A 23,889-nucleotide genomic window follows, 5' to 3' on the forward strand; every position below is an offset into this window, starting at 1 on the left:
GCCTGTGGTCTGCTGGGGTTTGCTCGTGCCACAACCCTCACCAGGAGAAGCAGCATGATGATGATGATGAGGAAGATGAGTATGAAGATGTTAACTAATTTTCCTACCATAAGCCCCTGTTGAATGTATCCCCATTACACCCATGTGCCTATAGTCAAATTAGGGCACAGACACAAAATCAGATTATAATGATCTCACTGTGGGCTCACATTCACAGAGAGAGACACGCAGGCAGGTTAGACTGCTACCTACAAACACACAGTCTGAGAGATTACACTGATCCCCACTGTACAAGCACAACTGCAGGCATACTGTATGACGGCACGGTTTACACACTTCCCCACATACAAACTCAGCCAGATTAGAGCAATTCTCCATGTCTGGTGTATCTGCCCCTAAAATTCTACTAGTGCATTATGGGAAACAGGAAACCGAAGCAGAATTCTTTGTTTCACCCCCCGCAGTAGGTTTTATTATGCCCAGAGTGACCCATTGTCTCTTTCTATCTTTTTTTTTTTGCTTAGGAATTTCTCACCAACTGGGGTCTCCTAACACAGACTAAGAATCACAGACTTTGAAGAAACGTGTCACGTGAACTCAATTCTCAAATCACTTTCCAGTTTCCATAAAATGAATACTGAATACACCGCAAAATCAGGGCTAAATAAATGAGTCTTGAGTGCTGCACTCAGCTGACCTTAAACCCTCATTGTGAGATTTAATTAATCAATCAATCAATTAACCGTTTAATGCTTTTATTTCACCAGAGGGAGAAGAGGACCAGGCACTGGTTTGTCATATTTAATGTGTACATATTCCATTTGCCGAAGATTATACGGTCCTGAGAGCCACGTACCAGCATTAACAAGAAGCATTTACAAAACAATCGAAAAATGCCGTAAATCGGAGTGCCGTGTTAGCTTAGTTGCTAACCCGCTATGTACATGAGCTTATCAGAGTCAGAAGAACACGGAAAAGACTGGTAAAATGTGAGCATGTTTGCGGGAGATGTAGTGGACTCAGTGCCACAATTTCCCCACAAAATCTCTCATTGGCTCCCCTCAGGGTGGACCTCCATATTCTTGGTCAAGATGTCCACGTCAGGTCTGCGGTGCGAGCCAAAGTACAGCATGTTCTCAAAGCTGGGTGGGACTGTGATTGTGGCACCCCCCCTCCTGCGGACGAACAGGAAGGCCAGCCCCGCCAGGGCAACGAGCAGGACAAGCACCACCACGATGATACCGGTGTACACATGGGGACCGCCGTGCCTGGGAAGAACTACAGGGGGGGGAAACGCAAGGATATTCCAACAGGAGCACAGAATTGCCCGGCCATTGGCCGCACCTCACATCCCATATTGTGCAGCTTTTCATCTCCGCACAGGAAGTGAAGGCGGATAGGCATTAGCATTTTGGTTAACAAGTTCTGTGCTAAATAAAACGAGATCTGTGACAAAGTGTCATACATCTTAGAAACGTATCATTTCAGCAGGTAGCCCGCAAATTACAGGCAGGTCCGCTACCATGACTACACCGGCTGCGGCAAGACAGGCAGAGTGAAATGGTGTCTTCCTGGGGGAGTCGGGAGATATGTAGCAATCGTAGGGGCGGGAAGCAAAAGGTCGCTCTCCTCTTTTGAGACACCCCTTCATGGACAGGGAAGGTGCACCACTAAACGAAGGAATCATGAACAAAAGAGGAGCATCTCACCTGTTATGGACGGAGTCACCGGGGGCTGTATAACTGAAATGAAATGGATGCTAAATCAGTTTACGAAATCTGAATGTATATAATAATGTATATATCCCTCTTCTCATATAATTTATGGGCCGTTCCACTGTAATTCAGTTTTTAATTGAAGTGTTTTTGCACCACCATTTCTGACTTTTCACTGAACTTGCTTTGTGTTGCTTATCTCATGAAGATTAAGTTAACAGACCAATGTTTTTTATACAAGTAGTACACACACACACACATAAACACGCAGGTTTGTAATTATATCTTTGTGGGGACTCTCCATGGAGAAAGCACTAATCCCAATATGACAACCTTAACCCCTACCCAGCCCTAACCTTAACCATAAGTATACAAACAAATATATATAATAGATGAGAATTTCAATATAAAAAAATTTTGAAAGTTATTCCAAAACCTTCAATATTTTTTTTTTCATAACTGGATATAGCAGAATATGCAGTTTGCAAGTTGAAGACTTTGAAAAACAAATCTTAGACATACGTAACAGTTCACCATACAGTGGAAGAGTGCTCCTGTACTGCTTGAGATTCCAAAGAGCCATAGCTAAGCTGTGTGACTGTTGGAATAAAAAGCCACAACTCATAAGGAAAAATAGGTTTTTGCTACCTGGGCTGGTGAAAAGGCGCTATTTCTCAAAGAGAAAAATTACAACTATAATAATGTACTTCACATGTTAGATCTCATCAAAATCAAAAAATGGTGATGCGAATGCCATTTGATGAATTTAAGTGGAATGACCCTTGTGTAATATTCATTCATTTTCCAAACCGCTTATCCTTCTGGGTCATGGGAGGTCTGGAGCCTATCCTGGAAGCTATGGGCACGAGGCAGGAAACAACCCAGGATATAATCTTGTAATATTCATTCAATATTTTATATGCTATTATAACTCTTTCTAGCCCTGTTGTTGAAGATTACTTAAAATGTATGGGGGAAAAACACAGGTTGTTGGTTCTATGAAGAGTTACCCTCAGATAATTAGCGCATATTTACGTATATCTTTACTTTTATTTATCAGAGGGTATATCACACCCAGATGTATTTTATACCAAAACAACAAACAACGTTACCAAAAGTATGCGAGTTTCTTTACATGCTGAAACCCAGCAGACTTAAACTGAAATGTTTAAAGTCAGATCACACAGTCAAGGTTCATCATCAGGCCTGCAGCTATGTCTCTGGCCAGTAGAGGGTGCTCTGCTATCACTGCCCACCTTTGTCCACCTTGCAGATGTAGTATTCGTTGCCTAAACAGCTGCTCATGCCCCACTTGGAGGTGAAGGGGTTCAAAAATGCACAGATACGGTCTGTGGCCACAAATGCATCCTCCCAGTTCGTGTAGTCCACTGGACTGTCATCAAACCACACCCACTGCCCTGTGACCAAGAAACAAGAAACACACGTTTACGCAAGAAATATATGAACAGGTTACTATGAAAATATCCACGTGTATCAGCCTTTGAATGAGCCGTCCACATCACGGTCCATCGCCACGGTGACACCCATATGACCTTGCCACCACTGCTCTTCCGGTTACCTTGATAATTCAGGTAAAGGCCGATCCAGTACTGCCAGTTCGGCCGCCTAATAGGCTCCACATTGCTGTATAAAAAGTTGTTTTCCACCGGATCTGTGATGGTCACCAGGGACGCTCCTGTTGGAGAGAACATGCTGAGCCTTCATTCACGCCCTTTGGCCAGTGTTGCTGCGCGAAAGCATCTCCTGAGCAGTCAGACACGTGGGAGAATGCCACAACAAACCGAAACAGGGATACTACTATTGCTGCTAAATAATATGCAGTGCTACATTAAATGCTGTAACACTTTACATCAACTGCACCTTCATGCCTTTATAATGCATTCATAGAACATTCAGTGCACCTTCATAATGCATTCACGGAGCATTCAGTGCACCATATTAATGCATTCACAGAACATTCAGTGCTCCTTCATAATGCATTCATAGAAAATTCAGTGCACCTTCATAATGCATTCATAGAACATTCAGTGCACCTTTATAATGCATTCACATAACATTCATAAGCAGCATGTAAGTATAGCATAAAATCCAACAAACAGCAGCAATATACCTTAATACCATACATTATATGATAACAAACATTATAACTGTATAATCATTTAATGTTTGTTATTAATGTATATTAAAGGCATGTTTGGATGTTAAGGTACACATACATGCAGCCTATAAATGTTCTACAAATACATTCAACAAGATGCAGCTAATGTGAAGCACTACCCTAACTGCTGTTGCTACTAGAAATCTATCCCTTTACCCATGTTCCAACTGCTTATCCTGGTCAGCATGGTAACGGGCCTGGAGTCTGTGTAGAAGGTTGGGGTACACCCTGGACTGAGTGTCAGTCCATTGCAGGGCACACAATCACACATCATGGGTAATTTAGAGATTACTAGACTTTTTAAACTGAAGAATATAGAATTTTGATAGGATTTATAAAAGCTCTCAATATCCAGCTCACAGTAGGAGGATGCAGAGCGAAGCCGTTTATACCTAATTTGCGGCATTCCGTGGCAGCGTAGGCCCACGAGCCACCAGAGGAGGATTCTATCTTATAGCAGTGCCCCCTGAAGGGGATCCATTCCAGATCGGGGCACCTGCCGGGAATCTGCGGTGGATGTGTGGGAATGGTACCTACACAGAGACACAGCGGTCACAGTCATGTTCTACACGCTAAAAGCCGACCTACTCTCCAGTGCGAACCAATACAACATGGTTCCCCACATTCCTCAGACATAATACACATGTACATTGAAACTCTGTGTGCATTTCTACCATTGCTACCCAATATAAATAAACAGAAATTTGGGTGCTCATAATGTTTTGGTGTATATACACAAACACACATTACAGATATAGTGGATAAAGCCGAGTACAGAGTTGTGTTTGCACCATGTGCACTGTTTTGCACCTTGTCTTCTTTTTCTGCACTATGTGTTTCCACCATGTGCACTGTTTTGCACCTTGTCTTCTTTTTCCGCACTACGTGTTTGCACCATGTGCACTGTTTTGCACCTTGTCTTCTTTTTCCGCACTGCGTGTTTGCACCATGTGCACTGTTTTGCACCTTGTCTTCTTTTTCTGCACTATGTGTTTGCACCATGTGCACTGTTTTGCACCTTGTCTTCTTTTTCCGCACTACATGTTTGCACCATGTGCACTGTTTTGCACCTTGTCTTCTTTTTCTGCACTATGTGTTTCCACCATGTGCACTGTTTTGCACCTTGTCTTCTTTTTCCGCACTACGTGTTTGCACCATGTGCACTGTTTTGCAACTTGTCTTCTTTTTCTGCACTGTGTGTTTGCACCATGTGCACTGTTTTGCACCTTGTCTTCTTTTTCTGCACTATGTGTTTCCACCATGTGCACTGTTTTGCACCTTGTCTTCTTTTTCCGCACTACGTGTTTGCACCATGTGCACTGTTTTGCAACTTGTCTTCTTTTTCTGCACTGTGTGTTTGCACCATGTGCACTGTTTTGCACCTTGTCTTCTTTTTCCGCACTATGTGTTTGCACCCATGCATCTTATATTATTGATGTTCTCTCCAAAAATTACAGTCAGGCAGGACATTTTGAAGCCAGGCATCCAGCTGACTTGTTTGTCAAACACCAGGTAGGTAACCCACAGTTGGCAGCAGGACGTTACCTGACCAGGTCTTGCACACAGGGTGATAGGTGCCATTGCAATGGTCGGTCTTCCACTTCCCATCCACGTCCACAAACACGCAAGGAAGGTCGCTTCGTGGTTCACCAAGGCCCCAGTTAGTGAAATGGAATAACCAATTATCACTCCATTTGAAATATCCATCAGTCTAAAGAGACACAAAATTACTGAAATTAACCAGATGGAAACACCAATCATATCTGGCACAAGGAGCTTCAGCTCACCACCAAAAAGCCACAATTAAGAGCTTTATCAGATTAAGGTTTTTAGGGAAAACACACCTTTGGTTTGAAAAGACTTTAGGAGTCCAGCCAGAGCAAGCTGTTTTCTTGTCTAAATGAGCATTTAATTCTTATTAATGTATTGGTATTAGCCCTGTTGTGTGAGTGTGCGTGTGAGTGTGAGTGCGTGTGAGTGTGTGCGCCCTGCGGTGTGTTGGTGGCTGCCCAGGGTTGGTTCCTGCCTGTTCCCATTGTTCCCAGCATATGCTACAGTCCCCCCATGACCCCAGTCGGGATTCAGCGGTTTCAGAAAATGGATGGATGGATGGCATTGTTATTATGAGCAGAGGTGGAAATTTCAGGTCCAGAAAGTAAAAATCCAATCCAAGATTTTGTTTCAACCAATCACTTGACTATAAAGAGTCACAGTCACAGAGTACTCAGATGCTTGGTTGAAGCTAAATTTTGGACTGGATTTTTACTTTCTGGGCTTGAAATTTCCACCTCTGATTACGAGTACCCCAACAGCTAAATTCTTTTTTTTTTTGTTTACAGTATAAGAGATTTTTACTGCAGCAGTTTGGTGAAGTATGATGAATCCTTCTCAGCCAGAGTGGCATCACAAAGCCCATAAGATCTGCATGTGCTCAGCTGAGGTTGTTTGGGTGTGACTTAGCTCTGGTGATTGCTTTAGTCCTGGAGTAGGCACACTGATCCTGGAGTGCCGGTATCCACCATGTCTTCCAACCTACCTGGTCTCTGATGAACCACACCTGATCTCAGGCAGATATTAACTCATCAGGTGGGATAGAAAACCTGTTGGATACCGGCACTCCAGGATCAGAGTTACTACCTCTGTGTTGGCCAGACACATTGGAGCACGTTTTTTGCAAATACCTCATTAGTGTTGAGTCCGATCCAGAGGCGTTGCTTGAGCTCATAGGCTAACCGGTGTAAGACGGACTGGATTAGCATGTCTGGCACGCTAGCCAGATTAGCCGTTTTCGCCTTGCAGTGCTGATTGGCACTGTACCAATCCATATGCTCTGGCACCACCACCAGGGTGCCATTTCCAATGTTATGCTGAGTTCCAGGTGGCTCAGGTGTAGGTATAGGTCTTGCAGGATCTGAATCGGGACAACCAATCAGCAGAAAGTCTCAAAATACAGAAAAAAACTGCTATGCTGTTCCTGCTGCTTAACATGTCCACTGCATTAGACCAGTGTTTCCCAACCAGTGTTTGTGTTTCCAAAATCATGAACTGTCTGGGAGACCCCAAGGCCTGGGAAACACTGCTTCAGACAGCCTAATTTTTATACCTTATGCACCCACATCTGGATTTTTAAGACAGTATTTTACCTGCCACCGTTGCAATGTATTTAATATTAAATGCATCGTTCTGTATATTTTGCCTTTAATAGGTAAGGTATAACTCCCCTTGGGGCACTATTAACACTCATTTTTCAGACACTTTGTCATTATGGCACTAAGGATTATTATATGTAGAATGTAATGCAGGTAGCCTACGCTTCATTATAAAAGCACCCTCTACACACCCTCACCCAAACACACTGATCATTTCATATTTTGTAATTAGGATTTCTCCATTTATCTTGATCAGGGTCTTCAGGCAGTGTACAACACAGGTCTAGACTGGATGCCCCACTAACACTGGGCACAGAAACTCTCACACACACACACATACACACACCAGAGGAGGGGACTCGAGTCACTGGCTCCTGATTTGACTCAGACTCGAGTCACAAATGTGATGACTGGTGTCTTCATTTGGCAAAACTGATAGAAAGACTTGAGGGCAAATACTTGAGCCTTGGACCCGGCTTGGACCCTGTGACTTTAGAAGTCTTGAGGTTAAAGTACCCCTCTGGATACCATAATGCTAATTTTATAATTTCAATTTCAGTGTATTTTAATTCTCTGCTGTCTGCATTTTCAATTGGTTGAATGCAAGGTCTCCTGGGATAATTTGCTGGAACTCACAACTCGACTCAAATTTGAAGACTTGTGACTCAATGGTAAAAATGATGGAAAGACTTGGACTTGACTTGGACTTGAGGGCAAATGACCCGGGACTTGACTCGTAATTCACCAAGGAATTGTTCCCATCCCTAACACACACACACACACACACACACACACACACACACACACATACACACACACACACACACACACACACACACACACACAGATTTGGTATCTATATCTTTGTGGAAACTCTCCATAACCAAACAAATTACTTCTGGCATCTTTAATTTTTTTGATTGCAGTCACAGATTTTTTTTTTAAATCAATTTCCCCTTGTGGGAACGAAAAAAAAAAACGTTCCCCACAATGTCAAAATAACAGGTTCCCACAATATAATGTATATCTGACCCACGCACACACACACACACACACACACATTCCTACACTATGGGCAAATTAGAGACACCAATCAGCCTAAGTGTAGTATTACATGATTCTGGAGGGTTGTCATAGGTGTATCTTGTCTTAATCCATCTTAGCTAGCTAGCCACCGTAGTTGTGATGCTGCTTTTATGTCACTTGGCAGAGTGAAAGAGGGAGTTTAATTTATTTATGCAATAAATTAATAATTGCCGATGTGAAGGTGTGTCAGTGAAAGATGCACCAGAGAGTCAAATCTGAAGACCCAACAGCCAGTCCAGAGGACGTGAACCCTTAATATTAGCCTAATCCTCCATGTTTTCTCGTCTGTCCCAAAGAGAGCATACCAGAGTCCTTCTTGCAGATGAAGCCGTGTTTCTCCAAACACGAAGCTGTCTTCCATTTCCCCACCATGTTCTCCGGATGTCTGGACAAGAGTGTGCATTTTGGGCTGCCAGTCTGTGGAAACTTTGATCAGATATTCCCATTTCATTACATGTTCTTCAATGACACGCTGTTAACAGGGATTGACATAACTGGTAAGCAAGTACGCATTCACCTTTAAGAGCGAAACGTGCAGCAACCGATTAATGTAATGAACACAACTATACAAGCATATAAAATCTTAGTGTGTGCTTGGATGGGTGCGTGCAAGTATACGTACATGTGTGCTCAATTGTGTAGGCGAGATGCAGGCTAGTGTGCGTGTGTTGTGTGCGTGGTGAAATGAAAACTGAATAGCGAGGGTGGGAGGCCGCAAGCACACCCCTCAAGAGCCAGAGATTGGTGGAGACAGGCCCAGGACGCCCACAGCCCCCGAAGAGCATGGAAGAGACCGGGCCCAGAGAAGCAGAGGCAACAGGCAGTCGAACCCGCTCGCGTACGAGCCAAGGCCATGGCCCCTAGGACCCCTGGCGGCCGGGGGCTGACCAGCCCCCGGTAGAGAGCCCCACCCACTGTTACATTAATCGATTGCTGCACGTATCGCTTATAAAGGTGAATGTGTACTTGCCTACCAGTTATGTCAATCCCTGGCTATTAAGCTGCCAAGATACACACATTCATTCTTGATTTAATCCATTCCTTACTTCCCCCACTTGGGGAGAACATGCAAACTCTACAAAAGCACAGCTGGAGATCGGAACCAAATCCCACACCTTGGAGATGTGGGGTGACAGCACAGGAAATTAAGCCATGAAGCTGGCCAATCATGCTATTTTCCTGGGAAAAAGGTCTGACTGAGCCTATTAAACGTGGCTAAGCCGCAAGCAGAAAGTATGTGTTCTTTCGTTCATTCACATGTCTGAAAAGAGCAATAAAATGGCACAATACCTGCATAAAATATTCATGGTGGCTATGGTATGGAACCTGAGAAGACCCCAATAGAGAATTACAGTTAGTACAAAAATGTCTAAATATTTCTCCAGTTAGAATGATGTCATAGTAGCAATAGAATGATACTGTCTACTAATCAGTACATTTACTGTAAGGAAGTGCACTTTGTGAAGACGTACATTATAGGGATGTCCCTTGGCCCAGTTCAGGTACTGGACGGGTTTCCCATCGCTCCACAGGAAATGGGAATCTCTGTTCTGTGAATTCAGGCCGGTCCACATGTCCACGGGTGTGTCGATCAACTCGCTGACCAAAAATACTGTTGAGTAGAGCACAGGGTGAGTATCGTGAGAGTAAAGTTTATCGGCAGTGAGTGAGAGTCAGGCCGAGGGGATTCATCAACAGACTCACGCAGCTGTGCTGCTCTTGGGTCTATCCACCCCAACCCCCCCCCAATATGACCAAACGTTACAGACACTGATATCTTCTCCTGCTACGAGTGGCAACCATACCATAGTTTGAGAACTACTGCTCTACGACAAGTAAGAAATATCTGATTGGCTTGAGAACCATCTGCACTATGTCAAGTTATCCTCTTCGCCTTTACTAGCACAGTGCAGAAGCCCCCTGACTTGGTCTGCCACACAATATCCCCCAATCAGATCATCACCTGGACAAGAGAGGATGAGTTTCAAACTTGCCAAATCAAGATCCATGCTACTAATAAAGAGGTGCACAGATTCCACTTCTCCCTAACAGAAATCACCATCCTGTCCATCACAGACAACCAGGGAAGATTATCAAATGCAGTTTGCGTTCATTCCCATAATTTTTACCAATATTCCCATAGCTTTTGCCAACATTATGCGATTGTCTTCTCAAAGCTGGCAGAAAACACACTGTACTCTTACTATAACATCAATAACTACAACATTATTTCCATGTTTTACATTTTACGATAACATTATTACCTGAAGGGGCGGTATGGTGGTGCAGTGGTTAGCACTGTTGCCTCACACCTCTGAGACCCGGGTTCGAATCTCTGCCTGGGTCACATGTGTGTGGAGTTTGCATGTTCTCCCCATGTCGTCGTGGGGTTTCCTCCGGGTACTCCGGTTTCCCCCCACAGTCCAAAGACATGCTGAGGCTAATTGGACTTGCTAAATTGCCCGTAGGAATGCATGTGAGAGTGAATGGTGTGTGAGTGTGCCCTGCGATGGGCTGGCCCCCCATCCTGGGTTGTTCCCTGCCTCGTGCCCATTGCTTCCGGGATAGGTCCCCCCGCGACCCGGTAGGATAAGTGGTTTGGAAAATGGATGGATGGATTATTACCTGAACATTCTTTCAGTATAATTGATGCTGAAAAATACTGTTTTACAATAAAAGCAATATTGTATAGAAGTGCTCTATATGTAGAAGATGAATGCACCATCCACCCTTGAACCCAAGACTGTAAAGGTGCAAAGCAACATTGCTACCTGCTGCTATACCAGGCCCTTTGCCTGGCTGAACATTATTTGCCTGGCTGATATATTCAGTCCCCATTAGTACAGTTGAGTCCCAGTAAAGGAAGACGAGCTACACTATCTGCAGATGGCTTGGTCTACCTCGCAGCCTAGGGACCCAAAATTTTCAGCAGCTGGAACTGGGGTAAGAACGTGCAGGAAATGGAAAGCTGACAAAGTGAGATGTAAGATCGCAGAGTCACACCTGAGGACGAGCCTGCCTAGGTTTCTTCATAAAGACCCTAGTAGACAAAGCCCAAGGCAAAGAAAGACATAATCTCCTTCAGGCAGCAGCAAGTACAGACGAAAGCACAATCCAAAGCTGGAGGACCTGGAATAACATCTGGCAGGCAGATCCCTATCTATGAGGACAGCCCAAGCCCTGGGAACCTTCACATCTGGAAAAAGAGCTAGACATCTGCCTGCCCTGGTTGGTCTGGGAGATGGTCACTGGAACATCTCCTCTGCAGCTTCCTGAAGGTCCTTCGCATAGGTCACTATGCTGCTGCCATGACCAGGCCATTGCGTCACTGTGCCTCCCAGGGTATTTGCCGGTAAGTTCACAGATATAGCTGAGAGCATGGTGATGTTACCTAAATGTGCCCCCCCGTCGGTGTGGAAGCGAGATTCATACCTTGTTCTTCTTCACTAAGGATGGACGCCAACCTAGACTCCTTCATGATGCAGTAATTCCGGGCGTCTTCCCATGACTTCTGCTCCTCTGAGTTCTTCCCGAAGAACCCGTAGCACTATGTGGACATCAACTTGATCAGAAAACGAGAGAGGAGCATGGCGGTCCTACGGAGAGACTGCTACGGTCCAGCATCACTACAGAATCTTTCAAGGGTACAAAAGTAAACCCCATTGTATTGAAGGCCCCTCACTTTTCCATCGAAGTGGGTCCATCCAAGTGCACAGCCTCCCTTGCTCATGGGGGGGGGCAGAGTGGCATTGGGGGGGGACCCGCTGGCTCGCTTACAAACAGAAGGCATGGGCTTGCCACAGTTAGTGTTCATCCAGAACCCTGTAGACGCACACACACCTTACATAGATGGCCAGCCACGTCCAGTTGCAGTGAGAACACAGGAAAGACGGTCATGACATCGTGAACCGACAAAGCTTTTCATTTACCCATCCCAGAAGTCATGACCACACAGTTTTCATCGTAATTGGTAAACCCAGGCTCGTCTTTGTCCCAGGCCAAGAACACCGTGGGTGATCCATCCATCCACCTGCAAAAATGTCAATGTCAAGCAAATGGCTGTAAATGAAAACCACAGAAAAGTCTTTTTTGTGTCAAATCATGACTATGCTTACTGAACGGACTGGTCAAGGTCAATGGTCAGACCAATGTAGTATTGACCGGATCTCCAATAAAAGGTTTCCATCTGGGTCATCTGAAACACAGAATGAAAAGGTGTTACCACGATGGGATTCTAACTTTATGACTTTACTTCAACTTTCCCTGCTCAATATATTTTATCCTCCAGTGTTATGCATGTCTGTGTGTGTGCAAATGTGAGTGTGTGTGTCTGGGTATACCTATCCTTATGGGGACACAATGTCCCCATAACGTGATAAATATCCGTTTTTTTCCCTTATGGGGACCGGTTTCCTGGTCCCCATAAGGGAAAACTCTATTTTATAAAAGTCAGTGACTGCTATGAAAAAACTAAAAGTGCAAAAACTCTTGTATTTTGCTTGGTTACTTATATGGTTAGGGCAGGGTGGGGGTTAAGGTTGTCATAGTTAGCGTTAGCATTTTTCCCATAGAAGTGAATGAGCGGGCCCCATAAGGATAGGTATACCCTACGTGTGTGTGTGTGTGTGTGTGTGTGTATAATAGGGCAAGGAATAGGAATATCTAGAACTAGATTCAGGGTACCCCCTGATAAAATGGCTGGAAAGAAAAATGATTTATCTAAAACGACATTACTTCCTACCTGCATTACTTCCTACCTACATTAGTTCCTGTACATTGATCGGCCAGTGGTTTGTTTTATAACACGGTTTTATTGCAGGAACTCGGAGCATTCACAGCAGCATTCGGAGCACGAGTCTATCTCTCTCAGTATTAGCTCTCTAACTAACGTAAAGTATAATAGTGATGTAAAGCTGTCATACACACTAACTTAAAGTGCACACTCACACAAACCCATACTTGCCAGTTTCTAACTGCTTTACTTCCTACCTACTTTGCTTCCTACCTGCATCACTTCCTACTTGCATTACTTCCTACCTACATTACTCCCTAACTGCATTGCTTCCTAACTGCATTACTTCCTACCTACATTACAGTACTTCCTAACTACTTTACTTCCTATCCACATTACTTCCTAACTGCATTACTTCCACCTACATTGCTTCCTAACTGCTTTACTTCCTACCCACATTACTTCCTAACTGCATTACTTCCCACCTACATTATTTTGTAGCTGCTTTACTTCCTACCCACATTACTTCCTAACTGTATTACTTCTTAACTGCTTTACTTCCTACTTACCATTTTCCAGAGGAAGACCCTCTCACTTTCGCCGTTTATGACGACGAGGTCACCACTCTTCCTCTGGCAGTATTGCCTGGCTTCTTCCATTGAATGAAGATTGCGGTTAATGTAGTACTCTGTGCCATCATACACGATCCAGCCATCCTCCGTCTTGTTGTACACTGCCATGAGGCATGTCAGGACAAAAACGGGAAGGATCAGGGGTCAGGCCTTCATCAATGCCCACCCAGAGTCATCGACAGCAGTCAACGTCAGGCATGACTTACCTAGTGGGCTGTCAGTTGGCTCGGGATTTGGGGTCACACCTAAAAGTTAGAGTGGAAGACAGTTAAATTAGCTTAAATAACTGCCATCAAACATGATGAAAAGTTACATATCAAGGTTTACGTTCCAACATCAATGCTCAGTAGTAGTGTTTCCCAATCCGGTCCTCGGGGACCCACAGACAGTCCACGTTTTTGCTCCCTTCCAGCTCCCAGCAAAAATGTGGACTGTCTTGTAGGGAGGTGAGAGGGAGCAAAAACATGGACTGCTCTGGGTCTCTGAGGACCGGATTGGGAAACACTACTCTATAGCACTAGTGGAGATTACATCCAGAGCCAAGGGGGGTGTTAACTACATCACTGACATCAAAGTTACACATCCAAATCAGTTTTTAATGTGAGATACTTTACTGGAAGAATTCAGGTTCGTGTGCCTCAGTTTACGCACTATCGCTGAGGCTCCAGGCCAACAGCGCCTCCTGCTGCTTTAGTAGAATATTCCAGTTTCGTGCGCTCTCTTCTCACACACGGGTTTGTGCCCGGAGCAAATGAGAAAAAAAGAACTCGCCACGATTTGCAGTGGGAGGTAAGCGAGCGTGGGAGGGCGGGGGACGTACCTTTGCGAATCTGGCAGATCCAACTGTTGAGGCTCTCACAGTGGCGGTCGTTCCACTTTAAATTGTACGAGTAGATTTCCCCACAAAGCTCTACTCCGTTGTAATTGTTGGGCTCTTCGTCGTCCCAGTTTTCGAAGGCTGACTTGAAGAAGAATCAACACCAAATCAGTGCTGTGTCAAAACAGCGTATTGTTGACAGGGACACACTAGAACAAAACCATCTTTTGCTAATTCTTTACCCATACGCTACCACGCACGCTGATCTCACTCGGCACTGAAATTCGCCAAGGAACAGATATCTGATATGGCAATAGGAGGCTGGCAGCCTCGTAGGTTTTCGGCAACAGTGCGAACCACTGTGTCACCCTGTTTCAGCACTTGAAAGAGGTGAAAACTCACTGAGGATCCGTCGCTCCATACAAATCCGGAAGTAGGATCAAGAGCGCTGAGCCCGATCCAAGCTGTGTCCGGCCATGACCAATGTAGCGAGAAATCATCCATGTCATAAGGGTCTGAGTCCCTGTGCATCCAAGACAGAATATGCTAGAACTTCACGTTAGTATTATTATCGTTCACGAAAACTAACGAAATGACGAAAACTGAATTTGAATTTATTTTCACTATCAAAAATGAAAACAACAGTGATGCTTCACGAAGAAATTATGACTACCTGAAACTATACTGTATATTTACAAAACTAAACTAAAACAAAATAAATTACTGAGAAAATATCTTCAGTGTTTATTTTTGTCAGTTTATTTTATACAAGGCTGCAGGTAGATGATTTCTTTAATTATTTAGCTACGCCACTTTTACGCGTACGAACGACAAAACTTTTCCTGATATATGTGAACTAAACCTCTGACAAACACCTCATGTTAAAAAAAATAAAACTAATAAAAACTAAACTACAAATAGGCATTTTCAAAAAACTAAACTGAATTAAGCTAGCAACCCCACTTTAAAAACTAATAAAAACTAAACTGAAATTGAAAACAAAAGGTAATTGCTTCACATCACCTTGACAGTGGAACACAGTCCCAAAAGATAACCTGGGTGGTAGGGGACTAGAACGCACATTAGATCAATGGAGTGAAAAATTACCTCATATGTTTAACATCCAGTTCACTGTGAATACTAAGAAGGTCTCCCCCAATGTCTCTGCAGTATTTCTGAGACTCAAACCACGTCTTCCTGCCATCACGATATCTTTTGTAAACCTTAAAACACAAAGGACCCGTGGGTGTCACCCAAAAACAGCTGAAACACTCTCAACTTGGGAAAAAAAAACATCTGAAACTGATTAGTGCTTCATCATAACATGTAGAACTTAAAAGTCGTTGAAGAAGCCACACCAAGGTCATTATCTGCAGACAAAACTTCCCCCACTAAGAGAAATGCATTCTATACCTTGTAACAGGAATCCCTCATCCCCAAAGGTTTCCAGCCATCAGCGCATCTGGCCGGCGCTGTGGTGGGCGGGGCAGTGGTTGGCTCCACCCCCTGAGCCAAAGTCTTACAGATATATTTTTCCCCCCTGGTACAACTCAAGACATCCCATAGGCCAGCGGCAGTACCGGTCATCATGGCAACACAACCCTGCTGCTGACCTTTATTCAGAGAATTAAAAAAATATGTAAGTCAGTCAAACAGAGATCACTAGTGGCTCATAATGTCTATTAATACAATAAAAAGCCTGCTTTAAAAATTCCAAAAGTCTGAAATGAGCATGATGGTATCATAGCGACGTCAAGACACAGGACCCCAGATATAGGCCAGAATCACAAGGGCGTGTGATCTATGAGAATTCATGAATGGTACCTGGCAGCCCTGGCCCAAAGTGCGTGAACCTGACATTTGCAGAGCTGGTCCATACAAACGTTTCTTTCTGGTCCTTGTTAGACAGTCCAATCCAGAAATACCTCTCAGGCCTCAGTCCCACCAAGCTAGTGAGGAAAGCATTCTCGAACCTGAGAGGGAAGGGCTCAACATGTGGAACGTGCCAAAAAGCACATGAGAACAAATTTTTTTATTTTTAGAACGGCGACCAAACCTGCTTGCAACGTTAACCAAATGGGAATCCTTGCTCAAACAATCCTGGTTCGCATCTTCAAAGGTTTTTTCTTCTGAACCTATCTGGTAGCAGAATGACCCATGTCTGGTCCAGCCCTTGATGTAACACAGCAGGAGGTTGAATTAAAAATATGGGTGATCATTTTACTTGGAAAAAAACAAACAAACATAGTAGTTTTGAACTTGTCATGTTCAGAGAATGTACAATGTATGTAAAGTTTTGGTTTTGGACAAACTTTTACTTTTATGCTAATATTTATTGGATAATGCTTTAACTGCATTAAATCCTCACACCTCTGGGACCCGGGTTCGAGTCTCCGCCTGGGTCACATGTGTGTCGAGTTTGCATACCTCCGGGTACTCCGGTTTCCCCCCACAGTCCAAAAACATGCTGAGGCTAATTGGAGTTGCTAAATTGCCCATAGGTGTGTATGTGTGAGTGACTGGTGTGTGAGTGTGCCCTGCGATGGGCTGGCCCCCCATCCTGGGTTGTTCCCTGCCTTGTGCCCATTGCTTCCGGGATAGGCTCCAGACCCCCCGCGACCCAGTAGGATAAGCGGCTTGGAAAATGGATGGATGCTTATGGATATTCAATGATTGCATTATAAAGGCATTATGAAGGTGTAGTGAATGTTCTATGAATGCATAATGAAAGCATTATAAAGGTGCAGATAAGGGAAAGCGTTACCATTTGATACCTGTTTAAATCTGTTACCTGTCTGAAACACTTCACATTACAGAAGTCTGCACCCGTTCTCTCACCTCACTGCAGCCTGGAGCTGTTGTTACCAACCCCCCAGGGACAACTTCAGCCTTTTTCTTACAGATGAACCCAAAATCATTCTCGCAGTTGTCGTCTGCCCACTTCCCTTCCTAGCAACAGAAGAGTGGGATTCTCTCAACGCTGCATGGCGGCCTCCCAGTTATATTCAGAAGTACCTTCATCAACCACTAGGGGCCAAAAAGAGCCCGGAGAGGCGAGCCTACCTCCCCTCTCATCAGCACACAGTCCTCCTTTAGGACAGAGACGTGGGACGGCTCGTCCAGCTCCCACTTGGTGAACGTAACCGCGGAGCCGTCGCTCCACTCGAACAACTGTTGAATCTTCTGGTCGTTTAAGCCAATCCACAGTTTGTCTGTCGGAACTGAGTTCAAAGGGACCATCTCAAGTTTTGTCTACTTATTTACACCTGTTCTAGTAAGAACTCCTATGTTGTGTTCCGTTTGAACTGGGAAGTTGGAATTTCTGAGTCGCTAAACTGAAATTTAAACTGGAAACTCAGAGAGTCGAAGGATCCACTGCAGCCCCGACCACAGAATTCAAGATGGCAGCTCCCTTCATCAACAAAAGTGAAAGCTGTAGTCACATACTGTTTAATTCCACTTATGTATTTTTTGTGTCTTGTTAAATCGTACCGTGCATCTTTTATGGACTTATTACTATGGTGTTTGTATGCGCCAAATAAATTGCATTGTTATGCACTGGTATTGCTAACAGTGGTTAACAATGAACCCGGCTTGGGCTAATATTGCTAAATAGCTTTGCGACTTGAAGTACTGAAACGTGGTGACGTCATTCCCAGCTCTGACTTCCGACCTCCGAGGTGAATAGAACGCAGTATTGATATCATACATAAAATATGCTACTCAAGCCTTATTTATTATTGTAGCACAGGGTGTTTTCTAAACTCTTAGGTACTAGTGATAGAGACAGAAACTTTGATTTACTTGTATTTCTGTAATAAAACCCATAGACGAGGCAAAGAAACTCCCCCAAGTTCCCATTTCCATTCCACTACAATGACCGATCATATGACGTAATCTGCCAAAAAATAGGACCTTCTTCTTGGTAACTCTCTGCCTTCCTGCTGATGAGACGCAGCCCATATTCCAGACGGTATGCAGTCTGTGTGGTGTGACCGAGGTGCACGGCTAACAGAGGGCTCTCTATATTTTATTCATGTGTTTACTCACGGTATCCGAGCTGCGAAATGATGAAGTCTTGCTCTGCGATGTCGTGGATGCTGGCGAGGTCGCCTCCGTCCCTGCGGCACTCTGCCAAGGCCTCCTTCCACACCTTCTTCAAGCGCCGTAGGTCAAAGCACTGGTCCCGGTATGTTAGCCAGTGCTTGGGGCATCTGTAGGAGTTCCCGTCTGCTGGGAAAAAAACGGAGGAGACGTTACAAATTTGACCCCTCAATGAAACCAAGGTTGTTAGGGTCGGCTTGGCTGCTAGGATTGCCGCTTAGTTTAGCTGATGCCTTTGTCCAAAGTCACATGCAAGCAAGGCAAATGATGCATCACACACATTGAGCTGTTAAGGAGTCAACTGAGCAGCTAGGCTGAGCTTCCAATTAATGACAAGTAAGAAGTGCAAGTTAGTGCTGGAGAAAAAGCTGTACAATGTTACAAAACATGGTAAAAACAAAGCATCAGAACAGTTATACAAAACACAACACAATGAGCGCTACAGTTTTATAAGACAAGGGTAAACAACACCTTCATTTTAATAGGGAAGGAAAACAGAGTGACTAGTCAACCTCTGAATCAAGGGTGTAGGATTGGATTCAACACTGATAGGGACCAAATCATCCCTGAACCCCCCCACCCCCACCCCCACCCCACTAAACACACACATATGACAAGACGCTACTCCCCATCTCCACATCTACAGTCTTACTCTGAACGGATCCGCGTGCAGAACGGTTCTGCCGGTCACATGGTTGAGTATTTGTACTTGGTATCGATGGTCGTTTCGAGGCATGTGACTGTTACCTGGATGAACGGTGGGGATTCCCCTGGAGCTTGATCTGCGGCAGATATACCCCGTGACCTGCGAGCAGTCGCTGGTCTCCCAGAAGGATGCTCTCCCCGTGTTCACGATGCCGCAGTTATACCCAGGAGTAGAAGATGGGTGCCCTTCAGGGGGGAGAAAGACAGACAACACAGAGTAGAGGCATCAGGATCAGAAGGTTATAAGATTCTGATAAGTGTAAGCCCTTTGCCGTCCCCGTGACACTTACCAGGAGCCCAGTTTAAGTACCGAAAAGGTCTCCCATCAACCCACTGCCAGCCATTTCCAGATGACAGACTGTTTAGTCCAATCCAAAGAAGGGCAGAACTGTGTTTCTGGCTCAGTCCTAGATGGAGGACATCATATGAATTTTACACAAAACACAAATTAAGCACTTTTCGGCCATAGTTGTGTTTAATCGACCAACTGTGTGTTTAACTGACTGACTGCTGTGTCATTGGAATAAGGGCATGTCTAACCTCAGGTTTCTGATCCATATAAGCAGTATTCGGAAATTCCTCCTTTACTAAAATATCCATCTTTTGATGGTCACACTAGAAGATGGGCTATTTAATTACAACACACTGTGTTCCTCGAGAGGCCACACAAGGCCCAAAAGGCAGACAAATATCATCATCAAGAATAGGTGATGAACCCCAAGAATAACAATACCTGAAATTGAGAGTACCTGATATTAAGCGCATCTGAGATTAAGAGATGCTGGGATTAAGAGTACTCAAAATTAAGCGTATCTGATATTAAGAGTACCCAAGATTAAGAGTACCTGAGATTAAGAGCATCTGATATTAAAAGCACCTGAGATTAAGAGCATCTGATATTTAAAGTACCTGAGATTAAGAGATCCCGGGATTAAGAGTACCTGAGATTAAAAATACCCAAGATTGAGAGTACCTGAAATGAGCAGTGCCTGAGGTTAAGAGTACCTGAGATAAAGTTCTGCTCATGAGGCTCGAGAATACTCAGTAGGTCTGCCCCCATCTGTCTGCAGCTCATCCTGGCCTGATGCCACTTCAGCTGAGCACTAGGATTGATCAGGTACCAATCCTGATTTACTGAGTTTTGGTCCCAGTGCTTGGTAGCTGCTGGAAAGAAGGAACACAACAAATAGACAGAATGAGTGGCTTCCTTTGTATGTGAAGGGGCTGGAACTTGAGGTGGGTACTGGTTTGCCCAAACCACTACCTAGGAGCTCATCTAAAGCAGGGGTTATATGATAGGAAGACACTCACATTTCGATGGGCACAACCCCCACTTCTGGTCATCGTTATAGTCAGTGACCGTAGCGCACCACGGCTCGTCGCTGGCCTTGTTGCGCGTCGTACACTCTGTGTACCAACTGTTCTCATATTTGAAGGGGAACATGCAAGGCTTCCCCTGAGAATTCCCCAAAATGGTAAACAGATCTGCAAGAAAACCAGAGCTGAAATTCACCACTTTTCATTCACTGGTTGCATGCGAAGGAAGTGCTAAAGCGCAGCGTACAACTGGTTATAAAACTGGCTATGAGCGCCATCTGGTGCCCAGCAGCTGAATTATTCAGTAATTCCATCTTCGACAACGCTCATCCTTCTGCAGGATTGCGGGGCCCCTAAACCTATACCTGAGGCTCCAGCCGCAAGGCAGGAAACGAACCCATCACGGGACACACACACACACACTATTCACACCTACAGATAATTTTGCAACCGCAATCCACCTTAGGATATTTTTGGACCATGAGGAAACCGGAGAACGGCAGGATGGCCCGCGAAGGACATCCACACACAAAGAGGGGGTACCTCCGGTCTCGACCGTAGTAACTCGATAACCATCAGGCACAAACCTTCCTGTGGCTGTGAGCAGATGCTCTCCGTAGTCCCATAAATTCTCCATTTACTTGTGCATTGCGTGTCATTGCAGACATGCAGGACGGAAGTTTTATAGTGCAGGTGTAAGCGTTTATCTTTTAGGTCCACGAAGGTGTCATTCTTGCATTCCCATTTCTGTAACTCCTCCTTTTCGTTGCACACTTTCAGTACTACAGTCGCCCAGTTGGCGGATTCCTTCACGACCAGACACTGTTTGGCGTAGCCGTTGTATATGCGGTGCTGTGACCCCCAAAAGAATTTCTGGGCCATAGAGTTTCGGTTGCAGTTAAGCAGCTGCAACTTGCCGTCGTTCATCACTGCCAGACATTTTCCCTCGCTCTCGTGATAGATTTGGAAATGGCTGCCTACGATGCAGGAAACATTATTATTAGTCTTTGTCAAAAAGAACAATGAAATCCGGCAATTGTTTTGGAGGAAACTGAGAATTAACCGACAGATGTATACTGTAAGAAGTTTTATAAGGAATAAACTGCTGAAGAGCTTACATTACTCAGTTATTTTCTTATAGTTATTTGCTGTAAATTACATTAAATCTGGGGAATACTCTTAGATGGGCAAACTGCGTGATTTAGAACAGTAGGTTGCAGCATTTCTGTCCACAGGATGTTAGACACTATTTTTCTAACTTGTTCATCTTTATACTCAGTCTAAGTAGTTTTAATAAACATTTAATTGACGAACAAAATGTGTTACTGTGTATTTGAATTTGCCCAGCATTCAGCAAAAAGCACGTTTTCAATAGGAAGACTAAATTTGAACGATGATTAATATGTGTATAATATTATAAAGTGAGGTAAATTTGAAATTATGCAAATGACATTGTTTAACGACATAGTAAATAATATTTGCAACATTTAAGTAATATTTTTATATATCTATTTATATATTTATTATATATATTAAGGAATGAGAAAAAGACCATTACAGTAACATTCTGTAAATGTATAGGAATTTAAAGCTGTTTCTGCTGCCAGGAATTATTGCAAAGTTAGAAAAAATCCGTTGAATCCATACCAAAACTTAGTCTGGAAAATGTACATTTTTTCATGCCGGAAAATCAAACTCTCAAAAGGCTTAGAAGGAGACCTACCTGTTTCGGCAACAGCAACCCAGGTGCAGATTAAGAATAAAACCACAAAACGTCTTGGCTGCATCATTTTCCAAGACTTTACTCAATACAGTCCCCTGATACCATGTGAGAAAGAACCTGTCTGCGTCTCCCTTAAATAGAAGTGGAGATGAGTGGACACCCCCCTCAAAAAAACACAAAGACACAATGTGGCATTATACCGCTGACCTTTTTTTTGCGCAAAACTGATATTAAGCAACACGCATATTTTTCCTGTGAATTTATTTTAGTCAGGAAGTATGTAGCTGATCAGAAAAAGGGAAGATGTTCAGTTTCCACCTATGAGACGAGGGAAGCGGACAGAGGCGTCAGATGATCCGTAGCACATGTGTGGTGCAGTGTTTATTTCCGCAGAAAATGGCATAATTATTTAAAAAATTATGGAGTGTGGAGCCTTTCACAGTAAGATACACATGCAGAATACCAGTCCAGTTGGGTTTCTTCGTTAATTTTCAAGTATATACATTTGATTTCACAAGATTTACACACTATATGTCACAGGAGCCCAGTGCCTTCGGAAGGAGTTTGTCAGACTCCAAAGCTGCAAGCTGCAATCCGCGCAAAAAAAAATGATGCAAGGACAGGAAGGTCTGCAAACTCAACGAGACGTGAGAAATGGGCCCAAGTATCTTGAAATGCACAAGGTATTCTGCCAAGCATTTTAGGTCTTTTTTATGAAGGAATTCAAGGACAGACAGACAGACAGGCAGACGGACGGACAGATAGATAGATAGATAGATAGATAGATAGATAGATAGATAGATAGATAGATAGATAGATAGATAGATAGATACCAGGATGAGGATCAGCACCTCCACGTCTGAGGCCATATAGTAGTTCTCAACCAGAAATGGGAGGACTGCCCTTTCCTGCTGGATGAGAAGTTGCTGTGTCAAGAAGAGGAGTTTAAGTATCTCAGGAGTTTAAATATCTCAAGCGAAGGATGAAGGGAGCGGGAGATCAACAGAGAGATCAGTGCAGCATCAGCGTTAATGCGGATGTTGTGTTATGTATCATTCTGTCGTGGTAAAGGAGTTGAACTGGAAGGCAAACCTTTCGACTCTCCAGTTGATCTATATTCCTACCCTCACCTATGGTCATGAGTTGTAGGTAGTGACCAAAAGAATGAGATTGCAGCTACAAGTAGCAGAAATGAGTTTCCTTCGCAGGGTGTCTGGGCTCAGCCTTAGAGACAGGGCGAGGAGCTCTGACATTTGAGAGGAGCTCAAAGGAGAGCTGCTGCTCCTCCACATCGAAAGGAGTCAGTTAAGGTGGTTCAGGCATCTGTTTAGGATGCTTCCTGGATGGCTCCCTGGGGAGGTGTTTCAGGGCATGTCCAACCAGGAGGAGGCCTGGCGTGGACCCAGGACACGTTGGAGAGATTATTTCTCTGGGCTGGTCTGTGAAGGCCTTGGTATTCCCCTGGAGGTGCTGGAGATGGTGGCTGGTGAGAGGGAGGTCTGGGCATCCCTGCTTAGACTGCTGCCCTCTGTGACCTGACCCCGGATGGATGGATGGATGGATGGATGGATGGATAATAGATACAGAGGAAGAGTGTCATGATATTCAGTCCCTCTGCTGCTCAGCTTGCTGATTGCTGAAACCCAAGAGCACCACTAATTGACGCTTCGTTTAGCGAAGTGCTGCAATATAGTGAGTCACCTGAGTGAGGCGATGCCAGTGTAGTTTGC

General features: G+C 44.3%; 1 protein-coding gene across 4 annotated transcripts; it reads right to left on the minus strand.

Annotated features, from left to right (window-relative positions):
- Nucleotides 1–738: 738 nt before the first annotated feature.
- On the minus strand, nt 739–22,392 carry LOC125740278 (macrophage mannose receptor 1-like). 4 transcript variants are annotated; one of them, XM_049011201.1, is made up of 31 exons: nt 22,160–22,392; nt 21,024–21,413; nt 20,431–20,604; nt 20,125–20,280; nt 19,410–19,526; nt 19,162–19,305; nt 18,361–18,543; nt 17,374–17,531; nt 17,149–17,259; nt 16,367–16,482; nt 16,135–16,283; nt 15,724–15,923; nt 15,418–15,533; nt 14,713–14,833; nt 14,314–14,455; nt 13,700–13,738; nt 13,431–13,594; nt 12,245–12,324; nt 12,059–12,159; nt 11,812–11,951; nt 11,562–11,676; nt 9,602–9,741; nt 9,420–9,455; nt 8,435–8,555; nt 6,576–6,805; nt 5,440–5,605; nt 4,287–4,427; nt 3,295–3,411; nt 2,972–3,133; nt 1,710–1,742; nt 739–1,278 (listed from the first exon to the last, which is right to left on the minus strand). In XM_049011201.1, the coding sequence occupies exons 1-31, from the start codon at nt 22,224–22,226 to the stop codon at nt 1,049–1,051; spliced, it is 4,359 nt and encodes a 1,452-aa protein (XP_048867158.1). In that variant the 5' UTR covers nt 22,227–22,392; the 3' UTR covers nt 739–1,048. The 4 variants fall into 4 exon arrangements, with proteins under 4 accessions (XP_048867158.1, XP_048867159.1, XP_048867157.1 ...); XM_049011202.1 differs by having other exon boundaries at nt 14,713–14,784; nt 15,417–15,533; nt 20,125–20,283; XM_049011200.1 differs by having other exon boundaries at nt 18,361–18,540; nt 20,125–20,283; nt 22,160–22,391.
- Between the last annotated feature and the right edge of the window lie 1,497 nt (nt 22,393–23,889).

This window comes from Brienomyrus brachyistius, chromosome 4, assembly GCF_023856365.1.
Source record: "Brienomyrus brachyistius isolate T26 chromosome 4, BBRACH_0.4, whole genome shotgun sequence".
NCBI classification, from domain to species: domain Eukaryota; kingdom Metazoa; phylum Chordata; class Actinopteri; order Osteoglossiformes; family Mormyridae; genus Brienomyrus; species Brienomyrus brachyistius.